Here is an 18677-nt window from a genome sequence, read left to right as displayed (position 1 = left end):
CCGCGGCGAGACTAAATTTTATCTGCTGCGAGAGCTGGAATCGAACACAGGTCTCCCGTGCGATGGCTGTAGGTTTCGCCACTGAACCACAGGGGGAAACGACAAAAGCTTAAAATAGCTCGAGCACATAATAGAGCGTCATCACAGTTTTGTGTGTGTTGGTGTTTGTTTGCATGCGTGCGTGTTATACAACAGGCTCATTGCTGCAATATTGACATTTTCAGCCGCTCAAACTAAGAGGAACTGAGAAATGTTTGAGAAATGGAGATTGGTCCGGCCTCGGCGGGACTAAAAATACACTCTATCCTCATTTCGCCGATGACGCATGCCCACGGGGGGCGGGGTAGCTTTCTTATAACGTAAAGAAAGCTACCCGCGGTTTAATGCTGGCCCGTTCCCCTGACGACTCGCGGGCAGAAGGGGGAGATCCACAGAGCTCGCCCAATCCTCACTGTCCGACGCGGGGATATAGCAGCTGGCCTCCTCTACAGATGCAGCTATCTCGTCGTCATTAATGGCGGAAGCGGCGGCGCGCGGCGGCCGTTGTCCGTCAGTGAGCGACTCGATTGAAGCTGGTGAAGCTGGCGGGCGAACCGGCGAGCTTTCACGGCTGGAGAAGGATCGGGGACCCGCTGAGTACGGCGCTTTGCGGCGCGGCACTACAGCGGGCGGGAGTCTCACTCACCATGGCAATAGCTGGCCTCCTCTACCGATGCAGCTATCTTGTCGTCACTAATGGCGGAAGCGGCGGCGCGCGGCGGCCGTTGTCCGTCAGTGAGCGACTCGATTGAAGCTGGTGAAGCTGGCGGGCGAACCGGCGAGCTTTCACGGGCTGGAGAAGGCTCGAGGACCCGCTGAATACGGCGCTTTGCGGCGCGGCACTACAGCGGGCGGGAGTGCAGACTCGGAGAGAAAATGCCAGGCAAGTCCTCAGAGTCACCATGGCAATAGTTCCACAGGAACGAAGCGTCTTCAAAAAGACGCTTGCTCTTTTAGAACAGATACAAAACAGAGATAGAGTGTGAGTCGCAGCGGCGAACACACACTCAGCAGTGAAAAGGACATGAACGCCGGAAAGCGTAGCAGGTACGGCGGCTGAAGGCGGCGAGGTGTAGGCCAGCGACTTCAGGCTCGAAGGCTCGTCCCGCAGAAGGCTTACAATCAGACGGCGCGGCTTCTCACTCCGGATCCAGCGATGCAGTAGTGCTTCGCTGAAGAGTTGAAAATCAGTTTGTATCAGCCTGTCGAGCGTATTTATAGGCCAAGGCCACGCCTATTCTGGCGGGACGCGACGAAATGGGCGCGAAGCACCCCCATTGGATGTCACGTCACGCAGGGCCTCTCTCGATAGGCTTGCTGCTGTTGCCGCAGGGCAGCCAATAGGCGCGCGAGCCGTCTTGCCTATGTCTGCACACTGGCGCACAGCGTTTTACATTAATCAAAATTAAAGGAAAATTTTTGGCTTCAATATCTCGTGGAAAAGAGGTTTTCCCCATAGCGTAAGATATTACGCAGTACGAGAGATACTCTCGTAAGAGAACCCCGCTAGCATGATTGGAAAATGGAAAACCCAGAGTGATTACAGAACGCATTGAGTGGGGAGGGAAAATCATGTTATTCATCTTTACACATACAGTTTACTTGTTAATTGAACTGATGTATAAAAGCAATACCACACTCACAATCTGGATATCAGCACAGCTGTGATTACCTGTGGCCTTGTGCCTACAGCCAATCAGATGGGCTGATATACAGATCAACAGCACTTGCTAGTGTGATGTCTCTTAAATGTTCGTAGTATTTAAATAAAATATATGTAGGCTACTCATAAGTGCTGTTCCTGTACTGTATCGTGCTTTACTTTTATTCAAGCCAGATATTTATGTGATGTGGCTGCTTTTTCTGTTTTCATATTTAAGCATATTAAATATATTTCTGTATTCATGTACATTAACTGTATTATTTAATTATGTAAGAATTGTATTTAAGATTATATAAGATATTTAAGACTGAACTACACAGACGCTTTGTTCAGAAACGTCTAAAGATATCTGAAATAGGGGTGTTTGTAAGATATTTATTACATTGATAATGCCTGTGTTGGTAACTGTGTAAAAAATGTGGTATGTTAATGAACTAGTGATATAAGGGCTTTGAACAACAATTGGAGAAAACAAAACTGGAATGACAAGCTGAAATATTTTTTTAAATAGGGTTTTATATTCACATTTTGACTAAATATGAGAAGATAAAACAAATAACAACAAAAATAATGCTTGAAATTGTAAATCAACGTTATCAGATGTACTTCAAACAATGTCTCTTTTCAGAATAAAATTTGTCAGACGTCGAAATGGTTTTGAGGATTTTGGTTTGGTTTTATTTATAGTCTACTTACTTTTAAGAACTCCCATAAATCAGCACTCACCATGCAGGTACATTTAAGGTGTCAGTCACGGTTGTCGAGGCAGAAAGCAGGAAATCTCATTTGTCTCACACAGCACCACTGCGCCTCTACTTGTCACACGATGATCTGGGATATATATAGATGTCTTGCGCCCTCTTTTGGCGATACTGCAAAGTGTAGCCTATAGCTAGTAGAAAATTCTCTGTCGTTGTATCAATAAAACATTACTTCAAAAGGTATATACTGTTTTATTGGGCACACTCACTTGTTTTTTAGTCATTAGAAATATGCGTTAGAGCACTCATGTTCCAAGGATAGTTTGAGAGTTCTCCCCAAATATTTCTAATTTCATCACCTTCTTCCATCGCCATTCAATTTAATTGTAGCTAGGCTATGTTAAAAATATGCCATGAAAATTGAATGGCGACTCAGTCGGTCAGTTCTCGACATATCCTTTCGAAAAACATATAGATTAAGGGGGAAGTTGCCTAAATGTCCCTTTAACACTGTAATTCATTCCGTTTTCCAGCCTTTTCCCCAACAACAGAAATCTCAAGTCTCCTCACAGCAGCTCCTTGGTGTTCAATAATTTTTAGTGATTTTTATGATCTGATATTACGGACATATTTAATATTATAACTGCATGTTTAAACAGTCAGATGAGAAAATCTGGATTACATTTGACTGGATTACCAAATTTTCCTGAAGCTTAAAAGGTTGATCATTGTCATGGGTTTGATTCCCAGAGAACGCAAGAACTAATAGAAAAGCTAGCATATACCTTAAAAGCAATGAAAGTCTGCCAAATGCAAATGTAAAATTAAACGTAAAATAATTCACTACCATTATACCTTGTTTGCTTAGTTGCCATTCATTCAAGCTCCACTCTAGTTTAATTTTCAGGTTTTTATTTTCAATTTAATTTTAAAGACATCTAAATACTGTTAAAATTTCCATTTGCGTCAATAGCAGAATAAGAAATGTCCAATGTGAATAAGTTTAAAACAAAAATACAACAAAACACACTCCACACTGCATTTTTTTCCTTTTATTTTTTTTCCTTTTTTAAAAAACAAGAAGTTCCAAATACTCTGAAGCCTGAACCCCATCCCTGACCTTCACCAGCGAATCGCTACAATTAGAGAAAAAAGAACAAAGGTTTCATCAATACATGATCCTAAAGTACAGCAATGCATAGAGATCTGGTGAACGTCACCAAACCTGGTTCCCTGCAGAGCCCATTAAATTGGGTCATGTACACCAGAGCACCAGTCGGGTCAGCTTAAGTGCAATGTTGGAAGAACAAACATGCCAAAAGGGTTCAAAATCAAGGAGGTCTATGATATCTCATATTTTTCCTCCATTTAGTTTGTCGATACAAGTGACTGTGTGAAACCTGTGGAGCAGAAATAGCCTCATATAATGGTCATGAGGTCATAATTTTATTGAGATGGGCAGAAGCAACACTATAATGGTGGTAAAAATATGTAGAGGAGATTGTACTAACTGGTGTGCTAAAAGTGAAAAATTAGGCTAACCAGCATGGACAACTGGTCTAATAGCTAGACCAAAGTATGGTTTAAGTTGAGCTGTTGAAGGTGTGAGAAGTTGGTGTCAGGGTCCAGATTGGTCTCTCTGTTGGCAAAGGCCGTGTGATGCAAAACATTTGAGAATAATGCAGTAAATGAGAACTTAAAATTCAGTGCTTAAGAGGACCTATCAGACACAGGAATTGTTTATATACGATTCGGCAAAGGAATATGAAGAAGCAAATTTCAGCATAAGAAACAGCATATGTGCGTCTGGAGTGTTTTGTGTACAGCATATACACAGTAAGGTTGAAGGTGCTAAATTGTGTGTCATCAAGCAATTAAGACCAAAAGCTACAAACATGAGTCCCAGTGGATCTGCAGATCCGAACTGTCCAAAAAGTCTGCAGAAAATACACTGGGTGGGGTGTGTGAGCTGAGAGGGGCAAGGACCATACCCCCGCCGATACAATTACTGCCCCCTCCTACCCCGGGTATATCCAGCCAATCCATGCTATCCAGGGTGGGGTCTTCAAAGTCCAGGTTGGCTGGGTGGGTTGAGAAGCTCAGGTCACTGGTGTCCATTGGAGATGGGGGATGGTCCAGAATACTGTAAGTGCTCAGCATTTGGTTGTGGAGGTCATCGATCAACGTCAATGGGCCGTCTGGCTCCACTCCGAGGAGAGGAGCACCGGTGGTGCTCTCCAGGAAGTCCTCGAGGTGGACAGTTCTAGAGCAAGGCCTGTCCTGGGTGTCAGGGAGCTGCTGAGAAGGAGAGGGAACAGGGTCGGGCTGATGTGTGGGTGGTGAGAGGTGGAGCGGAGGAGGTGGGGATGGAGTGGGTGGGCTGGAGTGAAGGTCTGACAGGGAGGGGTCTTGACTGGCTTTAAATCCAGATGAAATTTCTGCAATGTGGAAAGAAGAGAGGTTTATTATTATTAATATATATATATATATTTTTTTTTTTTTTTTTTTTGAAAGAAGTCTCATGTTCACTAAGGCTGCATTTATTTGATTATACAGTAAATAAAATATAGTAAAAATAGTAATTTTGTGAAATATTATTACAATTTGAATATATTTTAAAATGTAATTTGTTCCTGTGATGGCAGCAGTCTTTAATGTCACATGATCCTTCAGAAATCATTCTAATATACTGATTTGGTCCTCAAAAATCATTTCTAATGATTATCAATGTTAAAAACAGTAGTTTAATATTTTTGTGGAAACCGTGATACATTTTTTCAGGATTCTTTAATGAATAGAAAGTTTAAAAGAACAGAATTTATTTGAAATAGAAATGTTATAAAAACTAATTTTCCATATATTTAAAGCATCCTGGCAAATTAATGTATTTGGCAAATAAATTAATTTTTGTAATTCTTACAAAAAAAAAAACGTCTTGCTGACCTCTAACTTCTGAATGGTATATTTAAGACTCTTAAAAACTCTTTTTACCTCCACTTTTGATCAGGATATCGAACAAATCATCTATTTGCTGGTTGTTAGAGACATTATCCTGTGAACAGAGAATAATCACCAATGTTACTATGAGAAAAACAGTGGAAACAGAAAAAGAAGGTGAAAGAATGAAGGAGAAAAAAAAAGAAAAGGAACAAAGAATGTGAGTGAAGGCCATACTTTAAAACGCTGAGGGGGGTGAGGGTTCGGCTTTGGGGAGGAAGGGGTGAACAAAGTATGTTGATCAAAAGTTGGGCAAATGTCCTCCTAAAACAGATGGACATGATGGGTAGAGGAAAATGGAAAAAGAAATGCGAGCTTTAGCAAAGAGGGAGATAAAAACAAAAGGAAAATGGGTAACAAAACTAAAGCATGAGTATTATGAGTATAAATAATGCATGTGCTGTACCTTAAATGAAGGGGGTGAAGAGGGTTTGTTCAGTGGGTTAGATTCCTCACAGAAGAATGGCTCAAAGCTTGGTGGGGCGGACACTGGCTGGCTAGACTCCTGAACACTTGTGGTTTCCAAGTGGAGCCCTACTTTCTGAACCTGGAAATGGGAGATTTCAGCATGAGTCAGCTGCAGAGAGGAGATAAAGCACAACTATATGCAGCCTAGCCCTTTATATTCCCCTAAGTACTATAATTGTAATACATATACACCGTTTTGTTAGCTCTCAATGCAATCCACAAATGCCCACAGGTCATTTCATATCTGCAATTTGATTCTGTAGTTATTCTGTGATGTTGATCGACGGGTCTATAACTGTCAACACCTTTGGAAACTCATGCCTGTTACATCAATATTTTAGAAGTTTTGTTAAAGTGTCAGGGTAAACATGTAATTCCTTTGTACTTTTGGACCATGCCGATGATTTTGGATGACTGAAAAGCCCCAGTCTCAATTATACTGAGGTGGCATACATGTTCAAATCAGGTGTAAATCAAATTCATGCAATGTTAACTCTATGTTGATTTCAAATAAGAATGGTAAAAAAAAAATCCCTTAATTAACTAACTTCCCCTTATAACTAGACTGTCTCACAAATGAATTAGATTGAATAGCTGTCAGCTGTTAAGTACACAATTAGATATCAATTTAGGTTGACAAATTACCAAGCAATGTGGTGTAAAAAGGTCGCATTAGCAATTAAAGAAAAAACACTTAAGCAAAACATGGTCAGGTGCCTGAATAATTTTTGGTCCCAAATTTTTTTATAAATATTATAAAATATTTTTATAAATATTTATAAAAATAAAAGATTTTTTTGGTATAATATGTAACAGTTTACTTTATTTTGCTACCCTCACTTACATACATGAACTATAGTGTCCTGCACCCACTAGTAAAAAAATATAAAAAATGATATCTGGTGTCTGAATAATTTTTGGTTTGACAGTATCTGTTTATACATCTTGGCGTTTCATGCCTCTTTAGAGACTTCACAGTTCAAGTTGTCAGAGAGCTCTCCATCTCATGTAAATGCTATTTTTTAGACCTGTAACAGGTTTGAGTAAGCACATCCACATTATTATATGCACATACTTTGGGGATGGGCTCTTTGACAGCTTGTGATTGGTTGGCAGAACTAGCCATATCAGCAGATGACTGGCTAGGGAGCTTGCTAGGGGTTGACTGCAATCTCTGAAACACAACAAAGCAAGGGTTATCATTACACATTAGGAAAAAATATAAAAAATAAGAAGTAAAACTGTTTTCAACATTGATGATAATAATAATAATAATAAGTTTCTTGAGTACCAAATCATCATATTATTTATTATATATGATTTCTCATGTGACAGCGTAATGGCTGCTGAAAATTCAGCTTTGCATCACAGGAATAAAATTGCATTTTAAAATATATAAATGAAATTTTGTTAAAATCTTAAATGTTGTTTAGTCACCTGTAGAGTAATTCGTCCATTTGATTTGCTCTGAGGAGACTTTGCAGTCAGGCTTTCTACACTATTACTGGTGAGTGCAATCAGATAACGGTTGCCATTGCTGTCAGTGACTAGCGTGGGTGTGGAGTGAGCTTTCAGGAGATCCAGTGGAAAAGACGTAGTAATTTGAGTACCAGATGGCTGATTGATAAACACCTGTGAACCCTGTAAAAAAATAAATCAAAATAACGTGAAAACGACGGCAAGAACTGCATAAAAACAAAATGCACACAACAAAAACTGGAAATGTCGCTGACCTGTGGTGTCTGCAACTGCTGACTTTGTGGCGTCTGCTGCTGCTTCTGATTGGTTTGTAGCTGCTTTTGTTGGCTCTGCTGGATGAGGAGCTGCTGCAACTTTTGTTGCTGCTGCTGTTGCACTAACGCGGTCTTCTTTTGCTGCTGCAATTGAATCTTCTGCTGCTGTTGTAACAGCGTCTTCTGTTGCTGCTGCTGTAGTAACTTCACCTTCTGCTGCTGCAGTAACTGCAACTTCTGCTGCTGCAGTAATTGCGCCTTCTGCTGCTTCTGCAGCTGCAACACCCGTGTCTTTCCTTGCTCTTGCTGCAGTTTCTGTGGGTCGATTTGCTGCTGCTGTTTTTGCTGTTGCAGTAACTGTTTGTTCTGTACGTTTGGTAGGTCCACGAGCATTTGCTGCTGCTGCACCTGCAGCCGGTGAATCTGCTGCAGCTTGAGCAGAGTCTGCTGCGAACACTGCGTCTGGATCTTTTTTAGGGGCTGGACTTGCTTCTGCAGGTCCTCTGATGTGTCCATCTCTTCCTTGACCTCTTCCTTCACCTTCACTTCCAGTCCATCAGACAGCAAAGGTATTTCAGCATTGTCTATGTTGTCTGCGACCTCTGCAGCCGATCCGCCCTTACCCTGCTCCAGCTGAGAGCGCAGGGTCTCCACCAGCCTCTGCTTCTGTCTGAGCATGCGTGTCAACTCCTCGATCTGCTTGTCCTTCTCCTGAAGCATTTGGTCTTTGTCCAGAGAAAGCACTGCAGCTCCTGATGCTGCCACTGGACCTGGATCCTGACGCTGCGAGACTGGCAGCAGACCCGGGCGAGAAAGGCTGCAGGATGCCTGCAATAGCCCGAGAGACTCCTCTTTAATTGGAGACCGTTGGTCTGGAGAGGGGTGCAGGCTGAGCTGTGTGAGAGGTGAGCTAACCTGTTAAGGGAGAAACACAAGTTCTGGTTACACTTCATTTTAAGGTGTCATTGTTACAGTGTAATTATACATTAAGTACTGAGTAATATTAAGCAACTACATGTATTTACTATAGGTTTGGGGTAGAATTAGGATTTGGTTGAGGGTTAGTTGCATGTAATAAAGCATAATTTACTGTTATTACTATGGTAAGTACATGCAACATATGTAACAAGGACACTGTAAAATAAAGTGTTACCCAAGTACTTAATTTTTAAATTAAGAATTTTAAAAAACTTGTCAATCACTGGTGATAGAAATTTTTCCTAAGTTAAAAAGCTCTTATTCAATACACATCTGTACAAATTACATAATAGGGATGTAAAACTGAACTAAAATAAGTTTGTAAAACTTTAAAAGGTTAAATTTAAGTGTGTGAATTAACTTATCGTAAAGTGTTGCCAGTTCATCTAAATGAAAATAGGGGAAATGAGCATGAACTGAATATATCAAATATACAAAAAAAAATTTTTTTTTAAATGGTACCGATATATTGTGCATCCCTAATGATCTTTTAACCATTTCTGCAGTGCATCTTCAAACACACAGACGTACCATTTCTCCAAACACATCCCCATTGCAGCTGGTCTCATCTGGACTCAATCCAGCCAGAGAGCGGTCGGAGGGGGTAGGAGATACAGGAGGAGAGGAGCTAGTGCTGCTGAAGCGCATGACTTGTGGTGGAGTTGTGCTGTGGACCCTAGTGGTAGCCGCTATGGAAAAGGCAGATACTGGAGCAGCCGCGTCTTTCGGGTTTTGATGTGGGGCGGCACCAGATGACTGAACTGACACCTGCGGTAACTGAGTTTTCATAGCTGCAGCTCCTGCAGCTGATGATCCATTGTTCTGCTCCTGGTAGTTCTTCAGTCGTTCAATAAGATCGTTCTTAGTTCCAGATACTGTCAGACCCCTCAGTTTGAGCTCTTGTTTAAGTTCTGCAACCTGAAAGCGAGATCTATCAGTTCAGTTTCAAAATATCCACAGTAGTGCGCAACAGTCAGAAGTAAAATTTCCTAGCATATTCTCCAATGGTTCTAATATTGTGACCAATATTGTTATTGGTTCATGATCAAATCTCACCTTTTCATAAAATCTATATTAAGATTTTTTAAAAGCACTATAGACAAATTAAGTAGGAAAAATACTTCTAGAACCAAAATCACCCAAAAAATTAAGTGGTCACTGTTATTGCTTTAGTATAAGTGAATAAATTACAACTGTTACCCACTTTGAATTCATCCAGATTTGGGGGTAAAGTGCTGGGCTTAGCTCCTCCTACTGTAGGCTGGCTCTGACGATTGGGCCCATTCTGATTGGAGGAGACTGTTGAGCATGTGGAAATGGTCTTGGAAGGGGAGGGGCCCAGATTGGTGGATGGTTGCTGTTTTTCAGCAGAAAGTCTGGAATTGAACAGATTTATTTTTGTTTTATAGCTAATTTAGTTAGTTGAGTCTACACTTCTCTAGAAACGGTGGCTTTGCTTCAGAACCGAGATTTTGTAACCAACATTGAATGTATGCTGGATCATATTTTGTTTTATCTGCAAAGGTTTGTCTGTTTACTTTGTTATCATAATTATGCATGATTTAGCATTGTATTATTTGCATATAAATTGGAATGTTTTGTGAATCAAAACAGATCTGTGACCCATTTTTGGGTTGAGAACCACTGCTCTAGCAGACATACATCACTGTTCAAATGTTAAGAGTCAGTAAGATTTTTGTATATTTGTTTTTTATTATTATTAAATTCATCATTTTATGCAGCAAGGATACAATAAATTGATCAAACATGAAAGAAAGACATAAAATGTTACACAATATTTCTATTTCAAATAAATTCTGTTCTTCTGAACTTTCTATTTATCAATTGAATCTGAAAATAAAATGTATCACGGTTTCCTCAAAAATATAAATAAGCACAACGGTTTTAAACATTGATAATAAATAAAGATCTGAAGGATCACATGACACTGAAGACTAGAGTAATAGCTGCTAAAAATGCAGCTTTGGTATCACAGAAAAATAGAAAACTGTTGCAATAATAGAAAATAATAAAAGTTTGTAATATTACTGTTTTTAATGCATTTTTGATCAGGTAAAATGAATCCATATCGTGTGTGGTTGTACTCACTTTGGAGGGGCAGGTAAGATAGTGTGGTAGTTGTAGTGCTGCTGTTGCTGGTTGATGATCTGAAGCTGAAGGAAAAGCTGCTGCTGGTGGAGGATCTTGGCGTACGAAGAGTCAAGCTGAGGAGGAGGCTCCCGGTCGTTCTTCTGGTCAGGTGGGATATACTGGTGATATTTGAGTTTCTTCACTTTGGGCTTGTTATCTTTGGGTTTCTTGGATCGATGAGAGATTCGATCTGTGCTGGACTTAGACTGCTGCTTGTTGTGAGAAAAAGCAAAAGAACCAAAAAGAGAAGCATGAGTGATGAAATTGGTTTAAACTGAAAAAAGAAACTGATGATAGGTTTGATGGCTTTTGCTTTACCTTTGTATGTCCCGTCGGTGGACGGGATGAATGTGTCATGGTAAATTCACTGGTTAGATTCTGTGGTGGAGAGGCATCGGACGCAATGAGTGGAGGAGGTGGGGCCTGAGTGAGGAACTGCAATATATACACTTGTTAAATACGTTATGTGAACTTAAAAGCATTACATTGTCCTCAATTCTGAATATGCTCCTTTGTGAGCAATAATAATTAGAACATTTAAAAGGGACAATCCAAATAGAAAAAAAAAATAACCTTGACCATACAGCTAAATTTCTGTTTTTGTGTTCCAGAGAAGAAAGAAAGTCATACATGTTTGCAACAACATGACAATTTTCTGGATGAACTTTCCCTTTAAGTGTACAGCAGTGCTGCCCTCTAGCTTACTGAAAGGACAAAATAAATATACCATTTATCTCATATTGAACAACTGAAACAGGAATATACCTGAGATGGTGAGAGGTCTCCATTCATATGAAGCATATCAGAGGGGGAGTGTTGAGGAGCAAGACCCAACGGAGAGTCCTGACTGCACTGGGGATCCGGTGACAGCGCATCACTACTGTCCTCATCCAATGAAGAGCTCTCACCCTTCGGAGACTCGGTTCCTGATAATACACAAGAAATTAGTTGTCTGATATATGCATAGACACATTTAAGAAATGAATGACAGTAAAACTTAACTTAGATTAAATATTTGGTTTGCGTACTGTATGAATCAATGTGAGCGAATCTTTTAAGTGAACAAATTGACAAATGTTTTGTTCACTGAAGTTACAACTGTTACACAATTTAAATGAAAGGGATGTTATTGACAAGAAATGTAGTTTCCTGCTTGTCAAATTTGCAAATAATACATTTGCATTATTGTCATTAGTGGAGAAAAATGCTTTTGGTGCTAAACAGCAACCAACAAAGCTGACATTGCTGTAATAGTGCGTGCAACATAAACACTGTTAGTGACGGTGGTTACAGACTAACCAATGAGCGCGTGCACAGGGAGAATGTTCTTGTGGATGAGCTCGATTGGACCAGGGCGGTGAGAGATCTTATCATTGAGATCGTCTGCCAATCGAGCTCTCTTCAGCTTCAGCTGCTTGGCCTGCAGTGAGGGCTCGGCTGAAGTTTCTGTGGGTGAACCAAATTTAATCATTAACAACTGAATCACTTCCTCCTATGTAAATACCACCTAAATTCCCCTCTAAGAGTCTACTGACTCAATTAGTATTTTTTGCATATTGATCAGCTAACTGTTTTTATAGTATCAGAAAGGGAGATAATACAAAAGAATATAGAAGTTACAGACAGCTCCTTCACTCCTGAACAGGTCAAGATGAGATAATGTCTATGGACCTTTTTCAAAACTCTGGGTTGCTCAGAAGCAGAAGTTGTCATAGTTACGCAAACTTATATAGTGGTGAATAGAACTACAACAAAGATATACATTTTGCTTTCTAATAGCATATATCCACCTTATTCTGCTCTAAACAATGGGCGCCGCCATGACGACGACTCCGGTTGCCTACTTCCGGGTTCGTACTGTATTAGCAGTGAGAGAATGAGTTCAGGCTCTACATGTGCTGTTGTTGGTTGTTTTAACAATTCAAAGAAGATAAAAAACTTTTTAGAAACTGGGTGCTTTGAGCATAAGATAAAAAGGAGAGAATGCCTATGTCCGGTTCTGTATCAGCTACATTCAATACCAGAGAGTAGACGTTTTTGGTTAGCTGTGCTAAAACTGAAGCATCCAACGAAAAAGGTGTAATACGTTACCAGTAGGGATGGGCATTTCAAGCTAAAATAATATTCGAAGATCGCTGGGTATTATGCAATTAATATTCGAGAATCGCACCCCTCCATCACATCACGCACACATGCATGTATAGGCTACACACCAGAGCATGTGAGCAAAGCGGGGCAGTGTGACACTTAAATATAAGTTAAACAAAAAAAAAACTAAACATACGTTTATATTTAAGTTTCACAATATAATAATTTTCTTTAATTTAAATTTCGTCTATGTTGATTATATGAAAAGGGAACCGCATAAGATGAGTCAGATATGATCATAAGATGCCCAATATCGGAAAACATTTGGAATGGCTCAGACATGATTTTGACCACTTATCAAGTTTTGTTTTGTAGAAAGCCTTTCTTTAAAGTGAATTTCGTGTAGTATAAATTGTATCTTCATTTTTATCAATGTTTTATCAACAAATTGCCTGGAATAATAAATAAGAAGCACAAATAGTAGATATACAGGACACGGAGGCGCGGGCGCGTGAACTGGAGCGCGTCTTATTAATCAACAAAACTCAGCGTATAAGTTACTTGCCTCACATACATGATAAGTATATCTATAGAAAGCTTGAAATGTGTACTTTTAAACAAAATAATTAAAACGAGCAGAAATGGGCTGCTCTCTGCTTATGTAGCCTATAGGTTAATTTGTATGAAGTGTGCATTTCTCTCTATAGGCGCGTTCACTTCTGCGAAGATGGCGAGTCAGTATCATCAAATTTATCTTTGCAGTCGACACTTACAGAAAACACTAGTTATTAATAAACAATTCAAATGTTTAATGCATAATCATTACTTTTGCCGGGGTTTTTTGTGGCAAGCTTATGCGTGCGTTGAGATGCAGAATAGGCAATATATTACGAAAACGCTCATTATGGTTTAGCATTCTCTCCCATATAGTATACATAACTTCCAACCCAACTTCAGTCGTGCACGGGCAGGGGCAGCCCTACTTATTTCACATATTTTCTAACCAGCACATCCGGCGTTCTGAGCAAGCGGCGCTTAATCTTCATAAAGCGTCGAACTGGAAAAGGCCAACCGGCTTCCGGTTCAAACCCGCTATGAATCATGGGTAAATTCGCTAACCAGGAAAAAGGTGGATAGAGGGATTGATTACAGTGGTTAACTAGTTTGCTGAAATGTAATGCAAAATATAACCAAAAAAATTAGTGTTATAAATGCACAACCGTTGTTAAAAAAATAGACTGTAATGATGCATTTCCAGAGTTATTAACAAAAGGTTTTTTTTTTCATTTTGTGAAAAGGGTCCATTGCAAGTGGCAGAAATTACATAACAGAAACACGACGTGCAAATAGATTAAAAAAAGAAAGGAAAACTGAAATAAATAAACATGGTAATCATTTAATATTACTCTCTTTTAATATTCAAAAGAGAATGACGTGACACTCACCTTCTAGGATGTGCATCCTGACCAGTTCTGACCTCTCTGGCCGACTCCTGATCTTCCTCTTCAGGTAATCCTCAGTCTGCACCAGTAAAAGAGAAAACAACTGTCAACAAAAGTGTCAATCAAAGATGAGAAACAAGTGAAAAAAGAGATAGTCACTTACGCGTGCTCTCTCCAGACTTTTCCTCTGTTCGTGGAAGGCAGCCGGACTCTTCAGAGCTGTGTACAGAGAGAGAGATGCACTTACTACCTGATGTTCAGTCGCAGGAACTGATGTGCATATTGGTCGTTGTGACTGTCAAGTACTCAATAGATTAATCAGCCGTGTATTCAAGATCGGGTGCGGGAGCGAAGACACCAGAATGTTAGAGTTAAACTACTCCAAACAGCTGCCCAATACATAGTGTTCTCACAATTACTGCTATGACTTTTCAAGTACTCTTGCATCTGTACAAATCTAGGCCAACGTCTTATATTCGATATTGAGGAACTATGTAAGTAGAATTTAAAACTAGTCATTAAAAGGTCATTCTGAAAGGTCATACGTTAAAAAAAAAGAGAACATCCACTTATATCAGACTCTCAAATTATCTGCTGAAAGAACAAAGGGAGGTCAGTATAATAACAGCAAGTGTGTGTATCCATCTGCATGGATGAAAATGTACTTGGGATGTCAAAATCTATATATTTTTAAAAGACTTAAAATAAATTAGTTGCTAATAGTAATTATAATTTTCGCTACAGTTTGCCACTAGTCATCTTACAGTGTACCAGACAGGAATATTCCTACATTGGTATTTAAGTATACTAGTACATTGTATGTGCAGTATATATTCACTACAACAACAGTAGATATTATTTCTCTGAAAAGGTTGAAAATGGTAATTAAAAAAACCAACAACAGAAAACTGCACATGCGATTGAGCTGTATTGTAAAAGGTATAACCAAGAATAAGAATGTGATGTAACAGCTGAGCTTGGGTAACAATTCATGAAATTTCCAAAACCACAAGCTATGGTTAGCAATGTTCATCCTCCTATTCTCTGTGCAAGAGAAGTTCGCAATAATTAACCTACAGTACTGTATAAAAGTTTGGGGTCAGTACTATTTAAGCATATTACAATTATGACACTAAAGACGAGCAAAGACTGCTTAAAATTCAGCTTTGAGATCAAAGGAATAAATCACATTTTAAAACATAATAAAAGAGAAAAGTCATTTTAAATTGAAATAATATTTTCAATATTATTATTTTACTGTGTTTTTGACAAATGCAGCATAAGAGACTTCTTTCAAAAATCTTACGACCACAAGCTTTTGATAGTTTATAATGGGGGACAATACAAATATGATCTAAATAAAAACGATTCAAGATTCCTCCCTATGATGATACTGAAGGGGGTGGATTGAATCCACTGCTGCTTCAATGTTTATGTAATGAGTGATTATAATCAAGGTATTAATCAATATTTTCCCTTCTAAATATCATATGAGTTGAATGACTTCTCTAGGCTTATCAGATGTTATAGAAGTTACCAGTGTGATAACTAAAATGTTCTTTTCATGTATTCTGTAATATCTGAATGCAGTAACAGTGCTTGCTCATTTAGACCGGCTTCCAGAAATTAATTATGGACTTGTTTAAACATATCAATACATACATCTGTTTTTCTAGGGTACCCTGACAACTATGGTCACATGAGTCATTGAAACCAATAGTCTGAGTGACCATTTTGAAGTTAAAGCTTTACTTCACTGTGTTATATTAAAGTGTCCTCTCCTTGAGAGAAAGAATGTATTATCTTGATGTTTTGAGACGACTTTCCTGTTTATAGTTAGAGCCTGACCAAATCCAACCAGGAAGAAGCTGTGTGTCGGTGTGTGTGTGTTAGTCTTCTTGGTTACAGGTTAAGGAACCACTGGCATTTATTGGAAATTTACTGAGTTGTTCTGGACATGCTGGCGCCCAGCAACCCAAATCTGCGACCTGGAAAGTCACGACGTGCCTAACTTCAGGGTCCGAGTGTCGGCCGCATAATCAATGGAGATATGCATCTGTATATGTGTGGAAAATTACTACGTTTATATATTTCTTAGCCAATCAGAATCATTCAACCTGCAGCAAGGACTTAGCTTAGACTTGGTGAAGGGTATAATTGCTATGATCTTTGTAACTAAGCGGGGCGGCCTACGAACTTCCTTGTGAGTCTTGAAGCTGACTTCTGCTGATGAAACTGCAAACTATCTTCAGTAAAACTTTTTTTCTATTTATTATCATTCTAACTCCGGGTCTTCATTCACCATTTCTGGTTCTGGGTCTTTGACTGTAAATCCCCTTACAAAACATACAGTGGAGAAAATAATTAAGATGTTTCTTGTAGTTGGTCACCAGGTTTGCATACATCTCAGGAGGGATTTTGGTCCATTCCTCTTTACAGATCCTTAATAAATCCTTAAGGTTTCTTGGCTGTCGCTTTGCAACTCGAAGTTTGAGCTCCCTTCACAGATTTTGTATAGGATTAAGGTCTGGAGACTGGCTAGTCCACTCCATGACCTTAATGTGCTTCTTCTTGAGCCACTCCTTTGTTGTCTAGGTTATGTGTTCTAGGTCATTGTCATGCTGGATGACCCATCCACAAACCATCTTAAGTCTTCTGGCTGAGGGAAGGAGGTTCTAGCCCAAGATTTTACGGTACATGGCCCTGTCCATCAGCCCCTCAAAACGGTGAAGACGTCCTGTACCCTTAGCAGAGAAACAGCCCAAATGCATAATGTTTCCACCTCTGAGCTTGACTGCAGGGACGGTGTTCTTGGGGTCATAGTCAGCATTTCTCTTCCTACAAACACAACGAGTTGAGTTGATGCCAAAGAGCTCAATTTTGGTCTCATCTGACCACAGCACTTTCTGAATCATTAGATCAGGGATGGGCAACTCCGGTCCCCGAGGGCAACTGTCCTGCAGAGTTTAGCTCCAACCCTGACAAAAATATTTTTTTAGTAATCTTGAAAACATTGATTAGCTTGTTCAGGTGTGTTTAAATAGGGTTGGAGCTAAAGTCTGCAGGACAGTGGCCCTCGTGGACCGGAGTTGCCCATTCCTGCATTAGATGTTCATTGGCAAATTTCAGACGGGCTTGTACATGCAGGGGTACCTTGCAGGCACTGCAGGATTTCAATCCATTGCGGTATAGTGTGTTACCAATGGTTTGCTTGGTGACTGTGGTCCCAACTGCCTTGATATCATTAACAAGCTCCTCTCGTGTTGTTCTGGGCTGATCCCTCACATTTCTTCATGATCATCCTTACCCCATAGGGGCGAGATCTTGCATGGAGCTCCAGGCCGAGGGCGATTGATGGAAAATTTGTATTTCTTCCATTTCCGAATAATGGCACCAACAGTTGCCTCCCTCTAACAAAGATTCTTGCTGATGGTCTTATAGCCCAATCCAGCCTTGTGCAGGTCAACAATCTTGTCCCTGACGTCCTTTGACAGCTCTTTGGTCTTGCCCATCGAGGTGGAGAGGTTGGAATCGAAGATACAGATTCTGTGGAGAGGTGTCTTTTATACATATAAGCTGACATTAGGAGTACTTTCTTAAAGTGACAGGACTAATCTGTGTTTCACATGGGCACATAACCAATCTGTGGGAGGCAGATTTCTTGCTGGTTGGTAGGGGATCACATACTTATTTCACCCAATCAAATGTTAATCAGTTTATAACCTTTATATGTGTTTTTTTCTGGATTTTTTGGTTGATATTCTGTCTCTATCCGTTAAAATAAACCTATCATAAAAATTAGACCCTTAATTTCTTTGTAAGTGGGCAAACTTACAAAATCATCAGGGGATCAAATAATTTTTTCTCCACTGTACGTAGTACTAATGTTCAGTTAGACCAGTGCAGTGGCCTCTGAATAAACTTTCCCTTAAACATACAATATAAATTTTAATCTAAAACTTTGATAAAATCAGTTGACACAATGTCTTAGCTACTGTGATGGAGGGATTTTGGATTTGACATGAGCCATGAAAATGTGCATGCCATGTCATTTAATGTCTTGCAAAATGATGCTATTGTAAATTAATATTGTAATGTAAGTGTTCAGTGCTATACTGTATAAAGCTAAATAAACAGTTCATTTTTGGCTGACACTTTTAAAGAGCAAAGCTAGAGTTGCTGGGGAACTTCCTCCTTTCCACAGAGGCCACATAGAAAGCACAGTGTGAAGACTGCAAATCCTCTTGCCTGATGAGCAGAATAGAATAAGGAAGTGGAAACAATAGGGGAAGTAGATCCACCTGATAACACAACAGGCCCTTTCACAATGACTATGTGTTGCCAAACAAGAGTCAAGTCTTCTATTGAGGACATACTAGACCACAGCAAGAGGACTGTCCCATCAATTAATGCCAGC

At 39.7% G+C, this 18677-nt stretch overlaps 1 protein-coding gene across 17 annotated transcripts in view; it reads right to left on the bottom strand.

Moving 5' to 3' along the window:
• Positions 1-3440: 3440 nt before the first annotated feature.
• Positions 3441-18677, bottom strand: part of mrtfab (myocardin related transcription factor Ab) — a 38693-nt gene continuing 23456 nt past the window's right edge. For 5 of the 17 annotated variants that reach the window (XM_077201020.1, XM_077201014.1, XM_077201025.1 and 2 more), the window contains 15 exons: positions 14424-14479; positions 14264-14339; positions 12030-12176; positions 11496-11656; positions 11049-11165; positions 10689-10942; positions 9784-9955; positions 9111-9497; positions 7602-8516; positions 7306-7509; positions 6944-7042; positions 5807-5947; positions 5578-5664; positions 5395-5455; positions 3441-4841 (listed from right to left, as the gene is read on the bottom strand). In XM_077201020.1, coding sequence (XP_077057135.1) covers positions 4291-4841; positions 5395-5455; positions 5578-5664; positions 5807-5947; positions 6944-7042; positions 7306-7509; positions 7602-8516; positions 9111-9497; positions 9784-9955; positions 10689-10942; positions 11049-11165; positions 11496-11656; positions 12030-12176; positions 14264-14339; positions 14424-14479 — 3428 coding nt within the window. In that variant the 3' untranslated portion in view covers positions 3441-4290. The remainder of the gene's footprint in view (positions 4842-5394; positions 5456-5577; positions 5665-5806; positions 5948-6943; positions 7043-7305; positions 7510-7601; positions 8517-9110; positions 9498-9783; positions 9956-10688; positions 10943-11048; positions 11166-11495; positions 11657-12029; positions 12177-14263; positions 14340-14423; positions 14480-18677) is intronic. The other 12 variants (XM_077201024.1, XM_077201017.1, XM_077201029.1 and 9 more) reach the window with 3 other exon arrangements.

This window comes from Siphateles boraxobius, unplaced genomic scaffold (genome assembly GCF_051911475.1).
Source record: "Siphateles boraxobius isolate OS27281-9 unplaced genomic scaffold, OSU_SipBor_1 46, whole genome shotgun sequence".
Lineage (NCBI taxonomy): Eukaryota > Metazoa > Chordata > Actinopteri > Cypriniformes > Leuciscidae > Siphateles > Siphateles boraxobius.
The sequence above is the reverse complement of the archived record's forward strand: the minus strand, read 5'-3'. Positions and strand labels throughout refer to the sequence as shown.